Source organism: Alligator sinensis, unplaced genomic scaffold, assembly GCF_000455745.1.
Source record: "Alligator sinensis unplaced genomic scaffold, ASM45574v1 scaffold787_1, whole genome shotgun sequence".
In the NCBI taxonomy this organism is placed as follows: Eukaryota; Metazoa; Chordata; order Crocodylia; family Alligatoridae; genus Alligator; species Alligator sinensis.
In genome coordinates this window covers 2,324,727-2,344,240 of record NW_005841911.1, presented here as the reverse complement: position 1 = coordinate 2,344,240, position 19,514 = coordinate 2,324,727, and the positions used below count along the sequence as shown (strand labels likewise).

Below are 19,514 nucleotides of genomic sequence, written 5' to 3'. Positions count from 1 at the left end.
AAATTGTACCACCATAGACTTTACAGATTTATAACTGTTGAAATCACCTGAGCATTTGGACCTCAGTTGCATTTTCCTTGTATTAAATTTTGATTTAGCTTTTTTACTTTAAGTTGTCATTTTTATTGTTTTTAATGTTTTATATTAAGCTCTCTGTGAGGTGACTTGTAAATAGTTCATAGGTATGTATTTATTTATAAAATATAGAACATACAGTTAAACATAAGATAAAAATCATGTCATGAATTATTTGCTTATCATTTTAAAGGGGGATATATTGTGTGACATTTTTACTGATAGTACTGTTTATTTTTTCTGGGCAGCAACCACAATCTTAGAGAAAATTAATGTGTAGAATGTGTATATAGTTTCCTGCCTCTTTGTATGACCCATGGCAATTTTAATTTCAGGAGCTGAACAGTGGGTCAGAATGCGTAGCTTAAGTGACCATGCTGAAGAGTCCATAGTACAGGACATATGGCAAAGTGAATTGAGCAGACCATCAAGTGGTTTGAGACAACGAAACACACATGCTAGAACTTTTCTACAGAGATCAGTGCACAGATCACCTGTTGGTAAGAACTGTTTCAACAAGATAATATATTGTTGAAGCCCCATTTCAGCAGGTGATGTATTCAACTGACTGTCTTTAAGTGTGTCAGTAGCCATGCTGACTTCAAGTGATGTCCTGGATTAGGATATTAGATCTGTAACTTATACATTGTAATTCATTAGTTATTTTATTTCTCTCTGCTATTTTTTTTTTTACTCTTAAAAATGTGTTCTAAAGTTTTAGGATGTAGTTAATTTAAGTAAGATCTAAATATTGGAGAAATAACTGCAGTCCTTTCAGATGCTCCATGAAGTAGTACACAAGCCCCAAAACCCCAGCTTTGATTTGTCCTTTCCCATTGAATATTGCATACAAACTTTAAGTGGAAAAAGATTCACAAATCAACAAATGTTTTCTTCAGACTGCCCCCAAAGATCTTGCTCTCAACATTTATGGTGGTGCTGCACATAGCTCGGCGGTGAACAGGTAGCAGCTCCATAAATTCTGTTGGTATTTAAGGTTTGTTTGCCCGGAGCCTACTGTTTGGGCACATCAGGCAAACCCCACAGCAGATCCCCATAACATGGCTTAAATGGAACTGTAGCCTCCAGACAATTGGTTCTGGCATTTATACAGAGCAAACCATTGTCTAGAGTCAGTAATTTTGGCTTTTTTTTTTTTCTTTGGACTTACTAAGTATTTACCAGAATATGCAATAATAAGCTTTATGAGTTGAAAATTTGCTCTTGATGTCTCACGGGGAATTGAATCTGACCCAGAAGCAGTTGGTTATCTATGGTTGCCATTAGCTTATAGCATGCATAAATGTATTTGCAACTGCTTTGTTGCAAGTTTGTCTGACCACAAGTATCCAAAGATTGTGAATTGTACCATTGACCAAAGATATAAAACAAACCAATGAGAGAGAGTGATAAAGATATTCGAGGAAAACTAAGTGTAGGCTTTACCTTACCTGAAGTTTGCTGTGTTCCGAGATGGAGAACTACAGGACTTAATAATCAAGTTTCATGGTAATTTACATTTTTAACTGCCTTCATCATGGATGCTGAAAATCTGAATGCTTATGACAAATGCTTAAAGTTTCAAGATAGTTTTAGTGAGCTGTATGTATGAGTAATTGCCATTTTATTTGTATCATTAAGAATGTTCATTATAGTTTTGGAATCACTTTAATGTAGTTGATACAAAAATCTCTCATAAATATATAACCAGTGTAATTGTTCTTATAACATTCCTTATGAAACAGGCAGGCTAGAAAGCTATCTGGTATGTTAGTCCTTTTACTACACAGCTTGTAACTGTTTATACTTACTGTTTTCCCTTGATTCTGGCAGAAGAAATTTATGTTTTCTTTACTGTTTAAAAAAAAAATATTGTTGTTTTAATTGAGCATAAATCCACTGCATGCTTAATGTAGGCATTTTTATAATCTTCAGAAGCCTGTAATGGCTTGTAGTGCATTGGCTGCTCACTTGTAGAAGCTTTACAAACTGATTGATTGAAGTTGCTTTTGTTCAAAGAAAAATGCCTGTGCAGGAACTCTGGCACCTAAAAAAATACATATTTTTAAGAGGCAGATTTTTATATTCGTTTCTAAATATAACACAAGCTCTTATCTGAAACACCAAATTTTTACTGTAACTTCCGTAACTTCAGCTAGCTTACACATAAGAGATCGAATTGTTTATTGTATTAGTTTATACCATTCATGTGCAACAGATCAGTAGGATATTTATCTTAAAAGTGGTACCATTTTTCTCTCTATGTGCAGGTAGGGAGCAGATTATGATGTGATCTTTTGGAATTTGCATGACAGGGAGTAGCAGCAATATACAAAGTTAAATTTTTAATTTAAAGAAACTGTAATTCAGAAACTGTTGCTATGAGAAATACGGACAAATTGATTTCAAAAGTACTGCATTTTGTAGTTGATTCCTGTGACACAATCATAGAAAGTTAGGGTTGGAAGGTATCTTAGGAAGTCCTGTAGTCCAACCATCTGCTCAAAGCAGGACCAACCCCAACTAGATCATCCCAACCAAGGCTTTATCTAGCCGGGTCTTAAATACCTCCAAGGATGGAGAGTCCACAACCTCTCTGGGTAACCTGTTCCAGTGTTTTACTAGCCTCTTAGTGAGAAAATTCTTTCTAACACCTAACCTAAACTTCCCTTGCTGCAACTTTAGCCCATTACTCCTTGCTCTATCATCTGTCACCACTGAGAATAGTCTAGATCAGGGGCGGGCAATTATTTTGGACAGAGGGCCGCTTACTGAGTTTTGCCAAGCCATTGAGGGCCGCAAGACAGGCAGCCAGGGGCAGATAAATATTCATTTTCTAAATTTTTTAGGGGTCCCGCAGGCTGGATAGAATGGCCTGGTGGGCTGCATTTTGCCTACCCCTGGTCTAGATCCATCCTGTTTTGAAACCTTCAGGTAGTTGAAGGCTGCTATTAAATCCCCTCTCAGTCTTCTCTTCTCTAGACTAAATAAGCCCAGTTCCCTCATTTCTCCTCATAAGTCATGTGCTCCAGCCCCTAAACCATTAGAGCCGACCCTAGGAGTGTGTGGGGCCCAGGGCAAATCAGTCTGTACAGTGCCCCCTTAATGCTGCATGGGGCCATGGTACCCCCCGCAAAGTACCACGGGGGGGGGCGGGGGGCAGGGAGGGCTCCGTGCTTCTTTCGTGGTGCAGGGCTGAGCTACCAGTCCCTGCAGGAGGGGCTGCAGCCACTCTGCTCGACTCTGCGGGGCCCACCCATAGCGTGGGGCCAAGGGCGGTCACCCCCATTTGCCATACCCTAGGGACGGCTGTGCCTCTGCTGGACTTTCCAATTTGTCTACATCCTTTCTGTAGTGGTGGGCCCAAAACTGAATACAGTACTCCGGATGTGGCCTTGCCAGTGCTGAATAGAGGGGAATAATCACTTTCCTTGACTTACTGGCAACAGTCCTACTAATGCAGCCCAGTATGCTGTTAGCCTTCTTGGCAACAAGGTAACACTTTTGGTTCATATTCATCTTATTATCCACTGTAACCCACAGGTCCTTTTCTGCAAAGCTGCTGCCCAGCCAGTCAGCCCCCAGCCTCTACTGGGGCATGGGATTGTTCCATCCCAAGTGCAGGACTTTGCACTTTTCCTTGTTGAACTGCATGAGATTACTTTTGGTCTAATCCTCCAATTTGTCTAGGTCTCTCTGAATCCTAGCCCTACCCTCCAGCATATCTACTGCTTCCTCCAGCTTCGTGTCATCTATAGACTTGCTGAGGTTGCACTCTGCCATCTTCCAGGTCGTTGATGAAGACATTGTTCAAAACTGACTTCAGGATCAACCCCTGGGGCACTCCACTTGATACCAGCTGCCAACTAGACACAGAACCATTAATTACTGCCCTCTGAGTCTGATGCTCCAGCCAGTTTTCTGTCCACCTTACAGTCCATTCACCTACCCTATACTTCCTTAGCTTGCCTGTGAGAATGTTGTGAGACCATATCAAAAGCTTTGCTAAAATCAAGGTACATTGCATCCACTGGTCTCCCCACATCCACAGAGCCAGTCATCTCATCGTAGAAGGCAATCAGGTTGCTCAGGCATGCCTTGCCCTTGGTGAATCCATGCTGATTGTTCCTAATCACCACCTTGTCCTCCAAGTGCTTAGAAATAGATTCCTTGAGGATCTGCTCTGTGACTTTTTTTTTTTTTTCCCAGGGACTGAGGTGAGACTGACTGGTCTACAGTTTTCTGGATCCCACTTTTCCCCTTTCTTAAGTATGGCCACTAAGTTTGCCCTTTTCCAGTCATCTCGGACCTCTCCGTATTGCCATGAGTTTTCAAAGATGATGGCCAGTGGCTCTGCAATCGCATCAGTCAATGCCCTCAGCACCCTTGTGTGCATCCTGTCCGGCCCCATGGACTTGTACATTTTCAGCTTTTCTAAATAGTCCCTAACGTGTTCTTTTGCCACTGCTGACTGTTTACCTCATCTCCAAACTATGCTGCCAAGTGCAGTAATCTGGGAGCTGACCTTGCCTGTGAAGACTGAGGTGAGAGGCATTGAGCACTTCAGCCTTTTCTGCATCCTCTGCCACAAGGTTGCCTCCCCCATTCAGTAAGGGACCCACACTTTCCTGGACCTTCCTCTTGTTACTGATATACTTGTAGAAACCCTTCTTGTTCCCCTTCACATCCCTTGCTAGCTGTAAGTCTAATTGCGCTTTGTCTTTCCTGACTTTATCCCTACATGCCTGAGCAGTACTCTGATACTCCTTCCTAGTTGTTTGTCCAAGTTTCCACTTATAATAAGGCTTTCTTTTTGTGATTTAATTTACTGAAGAGTTCCATGCTAAGCCAAGCTGGTCTTCTGCCATACTTGCTAGTCTTTCTGCATATCAGGATGGTTTGTTCCTGCAGTCTCAGTAAAGCTTCTTTAAAGTACAGCCTGGTCTCCTGGACTCCTCTTCTCCCTCAGACTGGCTTCCCAGGGGTTCCTAACTTCCTACTCATGAGTTCCCTGAGTGAGTCAAAGTCTCGTTCAGTGACCTACAATTCCTCATTGAATTAAAGCTGCAGTTCTGAAGATGTGCAGCAGACAGAGAACCCAAGGCCTTTTAGGATAACTTTTGTAATAACAACAAAATTAATTTCTTTATTACAGTACATCCTGATAATAAATCTTCCATGGCCAAACCCTATTCACTTTACTCATCCGAAATTCTTATTTAATACATACACTTTTAAATACTCATAGTTTCATTATTTTTGCATAAAGATAGTTATGAAAATGTTTCCAGGGTAGCATGCTAAAAAACTGTGATTAAATTTAGTCAGAGCTTCAGCCTCATATCTGTGCTGTGCATATTACAAAGTCTCAAGGAAGACAAATTTATAATGTTGTTATAAAGAGTTTATTTTTGTTGTTTTTTTTCCCCATGGGAGTTGGATGCCTAATATCATCCTTTGGAAATGGTACTATTGTGGATATCTGAAGTCATTTTTTATCTACTTACAAGTTTTCTTTCATAAAATTTCCATTTTCCAATTGCCTGTTATGAAAGTACAGGTTTCTCTTGCCAACCACAGTTTTACCAACCACAATTTTGAGTATGCACGCTTCATATTCTAGATACCATTTTGGCTACTATGGTATACAGTTTTGAGTAAACACAGTTTTCCACTGCTGCCCATCAGCCTCCCCCCTGCCATTTTTCCCATAAGCCTTTTGTCTTGCCAACCATGGTTTTGCCAAACACGGGAACTTTCAGGAACCTAACCCCAGCGGTTGGTGAGGAAAACCTGTATACGTATCCTAAACATCTGAAAAGTTAAACAAGCAGTAGTAAGAACTTGTCACCCCATAATAAAAAGAATAGAATGTTGCATCCTATGTATTCAAGCCGTCTTTCTCATACAAATAACAATGCTAACTTTTGAGTTGAGACTTTTTACATTGCACATCCCACAAACTCTGACCTTAATAAGTCACTGCACTGCTCTGTGCGTCGTTTCTCCCACCACTTATTTTGTCTGTCTTGTCTACTTAGATCATAATTCCTGCCCTGGAGAGTTTATCTGTGGCTATGTGCTTCTACCTAGTCCAATGTAGTCTGCATCTTAGTCTGGTTCTCCAATTGCTAATGTAATTCAAATACTAAATTATAATTGCATAGACTGTAAAAAGAGAGAGAAGGTGTAGTTAAGTAATTCAGCTCCATCCATGCTGTTCTCGTGAGTTACTCTTGTCTGTCTCAGCCACTGCCTTCCCCAGGCACATAACTCATACCGTTTATTTCTCTCGTGCTGGGCAGGCAATTTGACATCTTCATTCTTTAAAAAAAAAAAAAAAAATCACTTGGCAGATTCAAAACTATCCATTTTGAATTCAGTGCAAAACATGTGAAACTGTCATTTATTTTATTTATATTTTTATAAATGTCAAAACTGGAGAGATTTACTTAAAGAAAAATTATGCCAGGCTGACTGCATGTACAAGTTTCCCTTGCTTTATGCTAGACATGTGCTCCTGGAAAACGACGCATAACTCGAACTCGCATAAAGGGAACCCACTTTACAATGTAACCAATAGGGATATGTTCCAAGAGCTCGACTGTACTGACCACCAGACCCATTTCTACCACTTTTACAAGAAATGTTGGTACTCACCAACAGCAGACAGTACACACAAGCACAGTGTACTATCATAATGAGGATGGCAACTACAGAAACACATGTTGCCAACAATGAACAAGGAGCACAGATTCACACAGGAGACTATATTTTGGTGCATGTCACTCCCACAGTTCACCATGCAAAGCAGCTGACTGCGGACTTCCACCACACCAATAGCATGAGTGAATTTGCCTCGCACATAGCGAATTTGTGGTATAAAAAAGATCATCTCATGAGAGCGAATTTGCACGTACAGAACCTGCATAAAGTGAGGGGAAACCTGTATAACAATTTGTAACCTGGACTCAGTTTTTCCACAGAAAATTGTATACCTCCTAAAATACAGTAGTATTTAAGATACAATTTGACAATTATATTGTGTTGAATAATTAATAATAATTCATAACTTTTTAACTTCATTTCATTTGATTTGGTTAATTAGAGAAAAAAAACATGATTTGCTTTTTATTTTTATTTCAGTGACTAGTTTCCCGAGACCTTTATCAGCAAATATCCCGCTCTGTGGAATGATTAAGAGTCGTCCTATCCCGTGTTCACGTTCTCAAATAAGACCAAAAAGTTCAACCAGTCAGCTGCTATCTACAGTTGTTGCTGAAATATCCAAATTTGAGTTTGATGATCGAACTGAACAAAATGATCCTCTTTTAGAAGATATTGCTGATCAACAAGCCTTAGCTAGTTTGGAAAAAGAATTGCAAAGTCATATAGGTATTTAGTTAAAGTGATAACCTACATGTCATGCTAGAGCATTTGTAACATAAGGTCAAATACTTGTTGATGTCTTGATATGTTTTTGAGTCCTCCTAGGTTTGTATTTATAAGACCAATCCTTCTAGACCAGTGGTGCTCAACCTTTTGGCCCTGCAGGCGAGATGAGTGGCATGGGCCAGATCATGTGCTGAATCAGACTGTGAGGCCTGACACTACCCCCTTCCTGCTCCACTCATGGGATTGGGCACCAAGGACCTGGTGCTGCCCCCTCCTGGCCCCTGCATACAGGAATTGGGTCTCTGGGACGTGGGACGGTACACACTGTGGCTGGGCTTGGCCCTGCCCCCTCCCACTAGGGTTGGATCCCAGAGGTCGCTTGGCCCTGCCCCCTCCCACTAGGGTTGGCTCCCAGGGGGCCAGCACCACTCCCTCCCATCCCTGCATGCTAGAATTGGCTCCCAGGGGCCTGCACAGCCCCCTTCTGATCCCTGGCATGCCGGGATTAGGTCCAGGGGCTTGTCACTGTCCCATTCTGTCCCCGACACCAGGAGTGAGTCCTAGAGTCTGACGCTACCTCTGCCCAGCCCTGTGCACTGGAATTGGGCACTACATTCAGTGCATAGACCCCAGAGTTCCTCATGGTTCTGAAAATCTGGCAGCAGGGGAGCTCCCATAAAAACCTAGTTTCCAGACCTGTGGAGAGCCCTGCAGGCCAGGGGTTGAGCACCCTATTCTAGGGTATGCCATGTTCTGTTTTTGTGGCTAAACGAGATTTAGGCCAGACAATAACATCCCAGCTCCGTAGAAACAGGTTTTAGAGCACTCTTGCTTCTTGAACCTCTTACCTTCTGTGCTCCTGTTACAGAAATCTCACAGGATGTGCTGAGTGCCTCTACCAGGGATATGAGTTTTTGCAGTAGCTGCCTGCTTCCTGGTTCTTGCATTGGAAGCATAATTAACCCTTCAGATGAGAGAGGAATCTTATTAATCCTGGTGGCTGATGGCCAATATCTAGGGGAATTTGTTTTAACCGGGGTGGCCAACACAAAGTGCTACAGGTAGCTTGGGCAGCCTCTGTTTGTGGCACGCAGCAGATTGCAGAGAAGACAGGTAGCACAGTGGCAGATAGGGCAGGGAGCAGAAAGCAGAGCAGCAGCTTGGTCAGAGAGCACAGGCCAGGGAGCAGAAAGCTGAGCAGGAGATTGGGGAAGAGAAAAGCAGCACAGTGACTTAGCTGGTAGGACAGTGCTGTTCTATGAAACTTCTTAGAAACCTTATATATTAGATACTGTATTTCTGTTATGTGTGTTATTTAAAATGATGCAAAATATTTCAGATCCGCAGGAAAAACTTTGCCGCTTAACCTCTGAAGACTTATCAGCTTCCAGCAGACATTCAAAGAAGATAAGTGAAAATATTACAGATTTCCATAATAACCTAGAACTGAAAGACCACAGTAGAGTTGATACTTTAAGGTAATTTAAACCTGCTGATTATGGTTTTTAAGGCTATATTAAAATATCTAACATTCCAAGCATCTTAAAGACAGTATATTAAAAACTTAGTTTTCTGTTTGTATTTTACATGCCAAGTATAATGTAAAATCTGTGTCATCTGTGACCTGCTGTACTGATGACATTTTTTGCAAAAAAACCCAAAAATCCCTAACATTTTTCAGTTACATGGCATAACACTTCATTAAACCATGTAACATGAATAGATGAAAGTGTAGGAATTCATCTATTAGAATTAAAAAGGTGTTCAAATTATTAGTAATGAATTGGCTGGGAATAGCAGAGATGTTAAAATATTATTGTGTAAATTAGCTCAGTAATTTCTGTGCTATTCACTGCACTTTTGGTTGGAAAGACACTTGTTTGATAGGAGCAAAATTGTAAGAATTATTAAATATGAAAGTTCAAGACCATGCAATGTAACTTGCATCTCATGGTTTTAAATCTAGTCTATGTTGTTAATGTTTTCTTAACATAACTTCTTAATTTCATTATTTGATTTTTTTTCTTTCCTTTTATTGAAAACAGTAGTTTTCATATACTGTACAGAGATGTCTTAGTGTTAAACTCTGCAAGGTTAGAGGCTTAAAGCAGTGTTGACGTTTCCACCTTCTCAGTCACTGTTTGATGCCTGAAAAAAATTGTACGATATTATTCTATCATTTAAAAATGTTCGCTTTTTTTTTGCTTTCACATTTATAACTTGGGATCCTTTCTTTTGTGCCTGTATCCATGTGAATGAAGTGCTTTAAGTATTTGTCCATCTATTAATTCCACTCTTGGCACACATTTGAGTGGAGTCTTTTATCCCATATATTGGCTCTGGTTACAACCTCTTTCTCATTGCCAAGTGCATTGACAACTGCTATCCCAAGACTGTTCCTTAATTCTGAGATTTGCAGTAGTGCCCTATGTGAGCACACCCATATGTTGTCATTTAGTTAAGCAAGAGGGAGCTAAATCAGAGAGATTGCTTCAACAGGTTATTCCACATAGTTCTGTTTCCACATGTAGCTATCACCTGTCATTCCTGAGTGGGTACTATTTCAAGAAACTGAATATTTTCTGTCTTGGAGTAATATGGGAAATTTCAGCCCAATTGAGGGAAAGGTTTCTAATGAGACTACTACTTTATACTCAAAAAAGGATGGAGGATGAAAGTTTAGTTCTGATTTTGGGAGTTCTGAATACCTTAATCAACATTTAGAATAGTCACCTGATCCTCTGTTTTATCTTGTTTAGATAGCAAACATCCTGCAGACTGAAATATTTTTTTCTTTCACATTGCTGTACATCCACCTGACGTGTAATATTTAAAATTTCTGATGGATCAAAACCACTACCAGTACCTTCACCTCACTATAACACTGGGTATATTCACTCCCTTTGAACCCTTGATGTTTTTATCCTCTCTTCTGTGTTTCTTAAATTTCTGTGTGGCAGCTACTTCAGCTAGGTAGAATGGGGAGATAGGATATCAAATGTTAGGGCCTCCGCCACTCCCTTAGACAATTTCAGAATGGGAGAGTGACTCAAATGATATTCTAAATTCGTGCCAAAAAATAGAGTTCTGTTTTAATCACCCTGTTTTGATTCACCCATTTAGATTCTACCTTATTAGAATGAAGTTTGAGGGAAAATGTATCTAAGGTACATCCCTTAAGTTTGTAGGTTTACAGCTACAGGTTAAACCCCTTTGAGCATCCCCAAGGCTGAAAATAGATGTTGCCTTTGTGCTTCTGTAAACATTTTTTTAATAGTGGCACAAAGCCCAAGCAAGCAGACATCCATGTCTTTTGTTGCTCCACAAATACCTAAAACTGGCTGTGACAATAGGTGCTATAAATTTGTGCCGTTTTTTTGTGGCGGGCATCTATTTGATTTATGGTGGGAGAGTGTGGCCCAGAGCTGCCCTGTGCTCTCCAGCTGTTTTGGGCAGATGTTCCCAGGTCTTCAGGGGCCCAATCCTTTGCACCAAGGAAATCTCTTGCATGGGTATTCCTAGAGCATGCAGGATCGGGCCCTTGAAGTACTTGCCTGGTTTTCCTGTTTGCAGAGTTACACCCCTAAAATATCCTTGCAGGGGATTTGCTCCATTCAGGCTGTGCCTCTGCAAACAGGGGCACCCCACGGAATCCAGGCAAAGTTGGATATACTGTATGTTGAAACTCATCTGGATAATCTTTGGGCTGAAATCTGGTAACCTTTCAGTCTTTCCTTATGAGACAAAAAGAATCTTAGGCTATAAACAGAAGTTGTCCTTGGAGCACAGACTAAAGAAGTCTGCTTCTTTAGGCAACATAGACATTGCCTGTTGTCCCTTAGGCTCAGGCCCCTGCCACTCCTGGGATCAAGCCCTCGGGGTCAGGCCCCTGCCACTCCTCGGATTAAGCCTGTGGGACATCTGCAAAATGGGGCTACTGACTTGGTGCATACCACTGCATGTGGGGGAATCCCAGGTGTGCCCTGAGTCTGTTCCCCTTTTTTGCAGCTCAGAAATTATCCAGATGAATTTCAGCATATATCTCAACTTTTAGAATTGGCTAGATTAGATCTTATAAACACTAGGGTTCATGTCACAAGTGCACAAGCAGACTTTGCTGGTTCCTTGAGAAGCATCCCCATTATTGATAGATTCAAGACTGCCATAAATTCATTTATTGAACATAATCATTCCTGAAAACGTGCTACTTTTGTAGAGTTGTTTTGTGATTTGCTTTTAAATGAGACTTCCTGCACTCTCTAAATTTGATCAGGGCACTGCTTGGTAAGCACCAGGAGTGGAGCATATGTATGGACAAGCACTTGAAGCAGAAAGTGTTACTTCTACAGGAACTGGAGTTTTTTCAAAAGTATTATTTATATATATTAAACAGTTGGCTTCTCTGTTTGAGACATTTTATAATTTGGCTTCTGAAATAGAGAAGCATCTGAGTAGTGTTTGGTCCTGCATTACCTGGCTATAAGACCATGAAGGGCAATTTGAGCATGTGTTGCCCCAACAGAAAATATTATCCAAGAGAGTTCAATCTTGATTGCAAAGGGCACAGAAAGCAGAATGTGTATATATAGACAACATGTAGAAAAAATTACCAGTTACTATATAGGTTCCTAACTCTTTCCCAGGGAAGTGGAACAGCATTATTGGTTGCTAGATACCTAGAATAGCACAGAGTTGGACAGAGGCAGGTGATAGAATGGTGATATTTAGTGTAACAGACTTGAGGAAACTGTTTGGAAGGTGAGGTGAAGAAAGGGCACAGTCGATCAGGCATATATGGGACATGGATTTGTTATGTACACCTGTATATGAGATCCCAGTAAATAAATATGGGATGATGGTTGAGAGAGAGATGTAGTATTATGGATCCATGCCCAATCAACTGAAAATAATTTTGGCAATATTGGATTATTTAACTGCATTTGTTAACATTAGTTTTGCTGTAGGATCTAAATTCATGTCTAAGACATCAAGAATAAGGTGTGGTCTATATCTGGCTGTGCTTTGGGTGTTTCTTCCCAAAATTGATTTATTTGAGCCGGTATTCTTGATAATAAGGCCTGCAAATATAACTGTATGAAGGTATATGAAGAGTTCTTGGCATAATAGTGAAATCAATAAGAATAATTTTATTTGGGACTTCTATAACATTTTGTACCTTGAAAGCACTGTATAACATAACTAAAAAGTAAGTTAGGTACTACAATGCTATTTTCACGGACGGATTTTGTGGTTGCCTTTTAAACTGAAATGTATCTTTTGCTATTTCATTTTGTATTCTTTGTATCTTCATTTGTATACCTTTTGTATCTTATTCTTGTATCTTTTGTAAGATTTTGTATATCTTCTTTGTATATCTTTTGTATTTTCTTTTTATATAGTTTGTATCTTAGTTTGTATTTTTGTTTTATTTATTTATATAATATTTTAAATAATGTTAAGGGTACCTCTTTAGCTTAATGAAAAGGCCCAGCATGACCTCGGGGTTTGTTGAACTCCTCTTGGCACCTGTTACCTCCTTGTAAGCCTAAAAGCTACACCAGAGAGAGAGAACACCATGTTTCAGGGTCTTGCAAATATTTTTTGCATACTTCGTGCAGTACAACCTCATTATAATGAGCTCCCATGGGACTGGGAGAAGAGTTTGTTTAGAAAAATGTGTTCATTGTAATCGGTCTACTCACTGCCTTGCATCATAATCGTGATAAATGTTTTTCTTATGCTAGGAGTGGGGGAGAACAGGGTTTATTATTATGTTATAAATGGGGTTTATTGTGTTTTTACAAAAAATTGCCTTACTGCACCTTTTCCCATCAGACTTTTTGCCAGATAAGTACTTATTGCCGTGATGCAGGTAGGAAACCAGATTTAAAACCCCTGTGCCTTGCATGTGTACACTAAAATGTGCATACTTTAAGATTACAGGAAAATATTTTCAGAGAGCTTCAAAATACCCCTTTGGTAGAGAGAGTAAAAATGGGCAAGGTAATCCAACAGCATACCTTATGTTAGCAATGACATAGTTTTCATAACTTTGTATATATAATGGTCAATCGTATCAAGCTAACATTAAAAGGAACTTTTGACAATCACTGTCTTTCGTTTGCAGTGATTGTGATGAAAACTACCCTGAGGAGGAAGAAATTCTGAGAGACAAGCAACTGGTTCTTGCCCTACATCGACCAGCAAGTAAATAACTTTGCTTGACATAAAATGAGTAGCAGGCATAGTCATCTAGGGCACTGTAAACTTTAACTGTTGAAGACTGCTTTGTAGGTTACTGATATGATTAAAAGGTGTTTGAAAATAAAATCATATGTGGATATTGCCTTTTACTTTAATTTATTTTTTAGCAGCAGCAACTTGTCTTCAATAATATTGCAACTTTAAGATTCTTTTACTGAAGACTTAGAAAGTTAAGGAACAGGGTGCTTAATCCTGTAAGTTGCCTGTTTGTTGTAATGCACAGGTGGGCAAAATATGTCCTGTGGGCTGGATCTGCCCTACCAACTAATTGTATCCAGCTTGCTGGCTGGCAGCTGCCAACCCCTGGGATCTGGCCTGAGGGTGGCCATTGGCTCTAGCTCTGTCTGGCCGCCGTGTGGTACTAGGTAGGTGGACGGGACTGCTGCTCAGTGCTGCTGCAGTAGCATCAGCTGTGGACCCTGGCAAATGTCTCGATTCCCATCTGGAACTTGCTGGGTGTGTCCACAGCTGATGCTGGTTCCCGTCTGGGGTTGCTTCCGCCATGTTGGGGTGGTGCCAGAAAATGCCAATGGGGCCAGCAGGTTGAATCAGAGATGGGGATTGGAGCATGTTTCAGCTCTGGGCAGGGTTTGCAGTGGGAAGGGAGGTGAGGAGACAGATAGGATTTGGGGCATGCTACAAAGATCTGGAGAGTGGGGAGAGAGAGCAAAAGGGAGGATCGGAATATGCTATAGCTCCGGAGATGGAGAAAGATTGAGAATCGGGGCATGGTATAGCTCGAGATGGAGAGAAGGGAGTGGGGGGAGAGTGAGAGAAAGGATTGGGATTAGGGCATGCTACAGCTCCAGGATGGGAGGGAGGGAGGGAGGGAGGAAGATGTGACCCTCAAGAGGACACCAGAACTCATTAAGTGGCTTTACAGCCAAAATAATTGCCCATCCCTGTTGTAATGAGAGCTGAGGCAGTGCAAAACATGAAAATCTATAAACAGGTCTGATGGGGGAACCTACATCAGAACACAGGAAAAATTTGAGCAATTCTTAACAATTACGTTTTTACCTCTTATCCATTTAAAACAGTTGTTAGTCAAGGGGCTTAATTATCAGTTCCTGTCTGTATTTAGTCCTGTTCTTATGTTCCGGCATAAGAACTGATTGCTCTACCATACTGAAAGTTATGGTGGAGCAACTAGTGCCAAATTCAGAGATAATGTGCAAGACTGTAATATGTCTTAAAAGAAAGTAAAAGTAGAAGCAAGCATATTTCAGTGCTTTCTCTGTTCATATGGAGCCTTATCAGAACTCTGAACTTGCCATGTCAGTGTTGACTAATAACAATTTAACACCTTCTTTACTCACTTTTCTTGCTATAGTCTTGTTTTCCAGCCCTTCAGTATGTAACTATTTCTTTTTAAACTTGTCTCCCTGTGCTCTGCATCAGAGGGAATTAAATGCTCTTTTTCCAGAAATTCACTTCTTTGTGTGGAAGAGCATTGACAGCCCCAACAGAGATCCCCCATTTATCATGTCCAGTCATCTTGGAGTACTAAGGGACTCAATGTTATAAGCCTTCAAGGATGATATGAATATCTCAATTTTCCTTTTTAAAGTAAGAGGGGTTTTTTTGAGCTCACTTTGGTTTCTCTTTCTGACTTAATGGTAAGGCCTCAGAATAGACTGTCTTTTTAACTTGCTACATCTATATCATAACAGGTGAGTTGAGAGTACTACAGAAGTACCAAATCTGCCCATTTCTGTTCCTTTCTGAGAGTCTTTACAGAGTTCTCTTTTGGTGGGCCTCAGGTGAGGAGGGGTGGCACTATTTTAAAGATACCATTTGAACAGATTTTTAGATTTCCATTCCAAATTCCCTTAACTCAGCTTTTTTGCCCTTGGGAATAGTAGTAAAGAATCTGAACACTTTCCCCTTCTTGCCTCCTAAACTGTTGTGTGGCTAAATGAAACTGTTACTACCAGTATATTAACCTTTGGAAGAATCCATTTGCTACTAGCTGGCCCACTATTTGAATGAAGTGGGACTTTCACCCTTTTGTTAAATATACACCTAAAACATCCTTTTCACGGATGACTTCTTGCCAGACAACCCAGTCACATTCCTTTTCAGAATAAATGTTTGTCTTTGGAATGGCGCAGATGGTACCTAGTGATGCATATTTAAAAATGTGGGTGATTACACTATGCCACATAAGGTTATTCTTTTTATAGATAGATATAGAGAGATATAGAGAGATAGATATAGATATACCTATATAGGTGAAGTATTTATTCAAACACTAAGTAGGCATTTTTCCTTTTTAGTAATACTATATTTACCTAAATCTTTTTTCAGAAATGTCTGAAAGTACATACTTGCTTCCATTTTTAGCACCAAAAAAGAATTTAAGCATTAAATCAGTACTTCAAAGTTTTTTAGTTGAAGGGAAATGCTTTAAGAGGAAGAGGTTTTTTTTCGTTTGTTGTTCAAAGAAATTGTTTGCAGATGGAACTCATGACGCTGCCTCCGAGTGTTAATATTCTCAGAAATTTGAACATGGGATTCAAATGAGATACTTTAGCTGTCATAAACGTCCACTGACAGGAAGCTTCTTGCTTGATATAACTTCGTAATTCAGAGATGATCAGGTCTAGAAATAGACACTTTACAGCATGACATCTGTTTTTATTATTTTTGCATGATTGCTTTATGTTTGAAAAGAATAGCTGAGAAATCTTTCATTTTTGCTTTCAGTGTAATTGTGGCAGATAATGTTATAATTGTATTTAACAAACATGTTTCTGTGGTGATTTGTGCAAGAAACATGTTCTTCTACTATAGCAGATGGCACTTTGCTTATACCTCAAAGCCCAGGTATGTTGGGATTATTAACCAACATGATTTTCAGTGTGCAGTTTCTTGCTAGACTCTGCTGTTAAATGTTATCATATTTATAGTAAAAATGGGAAAAAAAATATTTTATTTGAAAGCAACTTGGATCAATGTGTATTTTACTGATTGTGTATTTAATTAAATACAGCGTACTGCTATGTATTGGACATAACAGATAACATGAAACTATCTGGACATGATTAAATTGTAGTGAGTTAAAACTTACTGCGGAGTAGCTGATGCATGACATGCCCATCTGCCCAATGTTACCCCATGGTAAGTAAAAGCTAAACTGGAAAAACTTAGCTGTGATTCAGTCAGAGGTAACCCGCTCAAGGTTGGGAGAAGTGGGCGGATGGACAGTTACCGCACATCGACTGTTCTGCAGTAAATTCCTGTCCACTGCTCACGCTCTGTAGGTTGCTTGTCCCTACCCTCCTAGACTTGTCTGTTGAGTTCCATGAGCTCTATAATAAAAGTACCTGTAATGTATTGTTTATGCATAGCGTTTTATATGAGTTTGTAAAATAATGTCAAACAGAAGGGTTTTTAGGCCAGCCTTAGCTGTTCACTGAGAGATGGAGGATAAGAGACCATACATGAGATTCCTGCATACATGCAACCAAAAGTCTCTGCTTGTTTATCACAATGCAAGAAATAATGGCCACAAGCTAGCAGAGAGCAGATTTAGACTGCACATTACGAAGAACTTCTTCACAGTTAGAGTGGCCAAGGTCTAGAACAGACTCCCAAGGGAGGTGGTGCTCTCACCTACCCTGGGGGTCTTCAAGACGAGGTTAGATAAGCATCTAGCTGGGGTCATATAAACCCAGAACTCTTTCCTGCCTATGCAGGGGGTCGGACTCGATCCATTGAGGTCCCTTCCGACCCTAACATCTATGAATCTATGAATACACTCCACATGCTTATATGCAACATAACTTATTTCAAACACTTTACTGATATTGGGGTAATATGATGCTTATTATCCCACATTTAAGGCTTTTTTCACCTAGTTTTCTACACCCGTTGTCCATTTACTGAGGAGACTGACGTGGGTAGGTTAAAGCATTTTAAGCATTATCCTCTTAAGATATCTAGTGCTTAACACAAAAAAAACCAAATGAACAAAAAGCAAAAAACAAAGCTGAAGTATAAAACTGTTCACAAGATTCAGTCTTAGTGTTTTGTGGATGGAAACAGTTTGTGAGAGAACTGCATCACAATTGTTATTTAAAAATACGAGCTAGGATAGTCTTTTTGAAGTCTATTTAAGTATAAATATCTCATTATCTAACTGCACTCCTATGGAAAAAGGTTGAGGCTGAGAGCTGGCTATTCTATAGAAAATAGAGTCCCAACATAACTGCTAAAAGGAAGCTGGGGGAAAAAAAAGGATTAAATTTGGAGTGAACTGCCACAATTCCTCCTGTCATCTTCCCTATTGTATTGACTAAGGAACTGATTAGCTGTCTGTTGTCCTGAACATGTGTGATAAAAATGATTTGTTTTGATTTACTGATTAATACAGTGCTGATCTAGTGATTTCAAAATGCTTTTGATAAATATGACAGTTGTATAATTGGATTGGCTTGTAGAATGTGAAAATAATCATTTAAAAAAAATTACTGCAATTTTCAAAAAATGGCCTTTCATTTCAGGTGCTAAACTTGAAACTTTATTGGGTCTTATTTTAAGAGGCATCAAGTGACATACTGGTGAAAAATCGGCAGTGCATTCTCATTCAGATCCTTGTTATCTTTTAAAATACTTATCTCTGTTCTCCATGGGACTTCAAATAATGAATCAAGCTGTAATGTAATACTGTAGGCCTGTAGAGCCTAGAGTGTTTTAATTTCGTAGGAGGAGCCATATAAAAATTGCTTGAAAACCCCTGTAATGAAGATTCAGCAGAATCAGGGTGACCTAACCTAGAAAAATTGCATCTCCTCTGACAGAATGCTTTGGAAAAAACATCTTCAACCCCATTTGCTGGCTGAAAAGAATTAACCCATAATCAGTCAAAGCAGCTTCTTTCATAGAAACACAGCCTTTTATGAAGTTACCCTAATTGCTAATAATGGGACATATCAGATCTAATGGATCATTGATCCCAATTTCCTGACTCATTCCCTGTCTTCACAGGAAGGATATACTCCTTCACGTCCATCTTCCTTAGATAATTTACTAGATAATTAAATGCTACTACCTTTGCTTTGCTGCCAGCATTCCAAAACTATCATCTGCTAATATCATGTCCTAGAAAAGTTTTCCTCTAATAGAGAAGAATGACAGTAATAATGCAAACTTGAGTCTTTATAAGAGAGAGCCCACTTCTTTTTGCTTACCTTTCACACTACTGTTGCAAAGTGACGCAGTGCTTCATGTTGAGTCTGTTTATTGACCTCTGGGATTTTGACTGGCTTGAATTATTGACGTGAGCATTCTGTTTAAACTCCTTGCTATGCTTATACCCTAGATTAAACAATTTATTTCCCTACCATTCCCAGTCTTTCTTGTCTAGAGAAGCAATGAACCAGATTCTGTTATGACAATATACCTAGACAAGTGGCTGGCAATCTTTTTCGGCTGTGAGCCAGAGTGACCCCGTTTGGGTCAAATGTGTGTGGGTGGGTAGGAGCTGGGAACCACCTATTGTTGCTACATGTCCCCAGCAAGGGGAGACTACCTGCTGCTGAATACTGCCAAAGTCCCATATTTGTGGGCAGGATCAAATGGCTCCACGGGTTGGATTCAGCCCATGAGCCATAAGTTGATGACTCCTGACCTAGAGAATCAGGTTAGCCTATTATAGTTTCTTTATGGCCCTTCTGTATGTATGTGACAAAGAGACTACTATAAAAACAGACATTCTACAAAATAATTTGGGGTTATATTTTTCATACCTTGCTCCAAGCAGAAATGATAAAGAA

General features: G+C 39.8%; 1 protein-coding gene across 2 annotated transcripts in view; it reads left to right on the top strand.

The window, feature by feature from the left end:
• ZBBX (zinc finger B-box domain containing) overlaps nucleotides 1–13,795 on the top strand; it is a 63,836-nt gene extending 50,041 nt beyond the window's left edge. For both annotated transcript variants that reach the window (XM_006018725.3, XM_014517492.2), the window contains exons 17-20: nucleotides 411–575; nucleotides 7,222–7,470; nucleotides 8,810–8,948; nucleotides 13,598–13,795. In XM_006018725.3, coding sequence (XP_006018787.1) covers nucleotides 411–575; nucleotides 7,222–7,470; nucleotides 8,810–8,948; nucleotides 13,598–13,685 — 641 coding nt within the window. In that variant the 3' untranslated portion in view covers nucleotides 13,686–13,795. The remainder of the gene's footprint in view (nucleotides 1–410; nucleotides 576–7,221; nucleotides 7,471–8,809; nucleotides 8,949–13,597) is intronic.
• The last annotated feature ends 5,719 nt before the right edge of the window (nucleotides 13,796–19,514 follow it).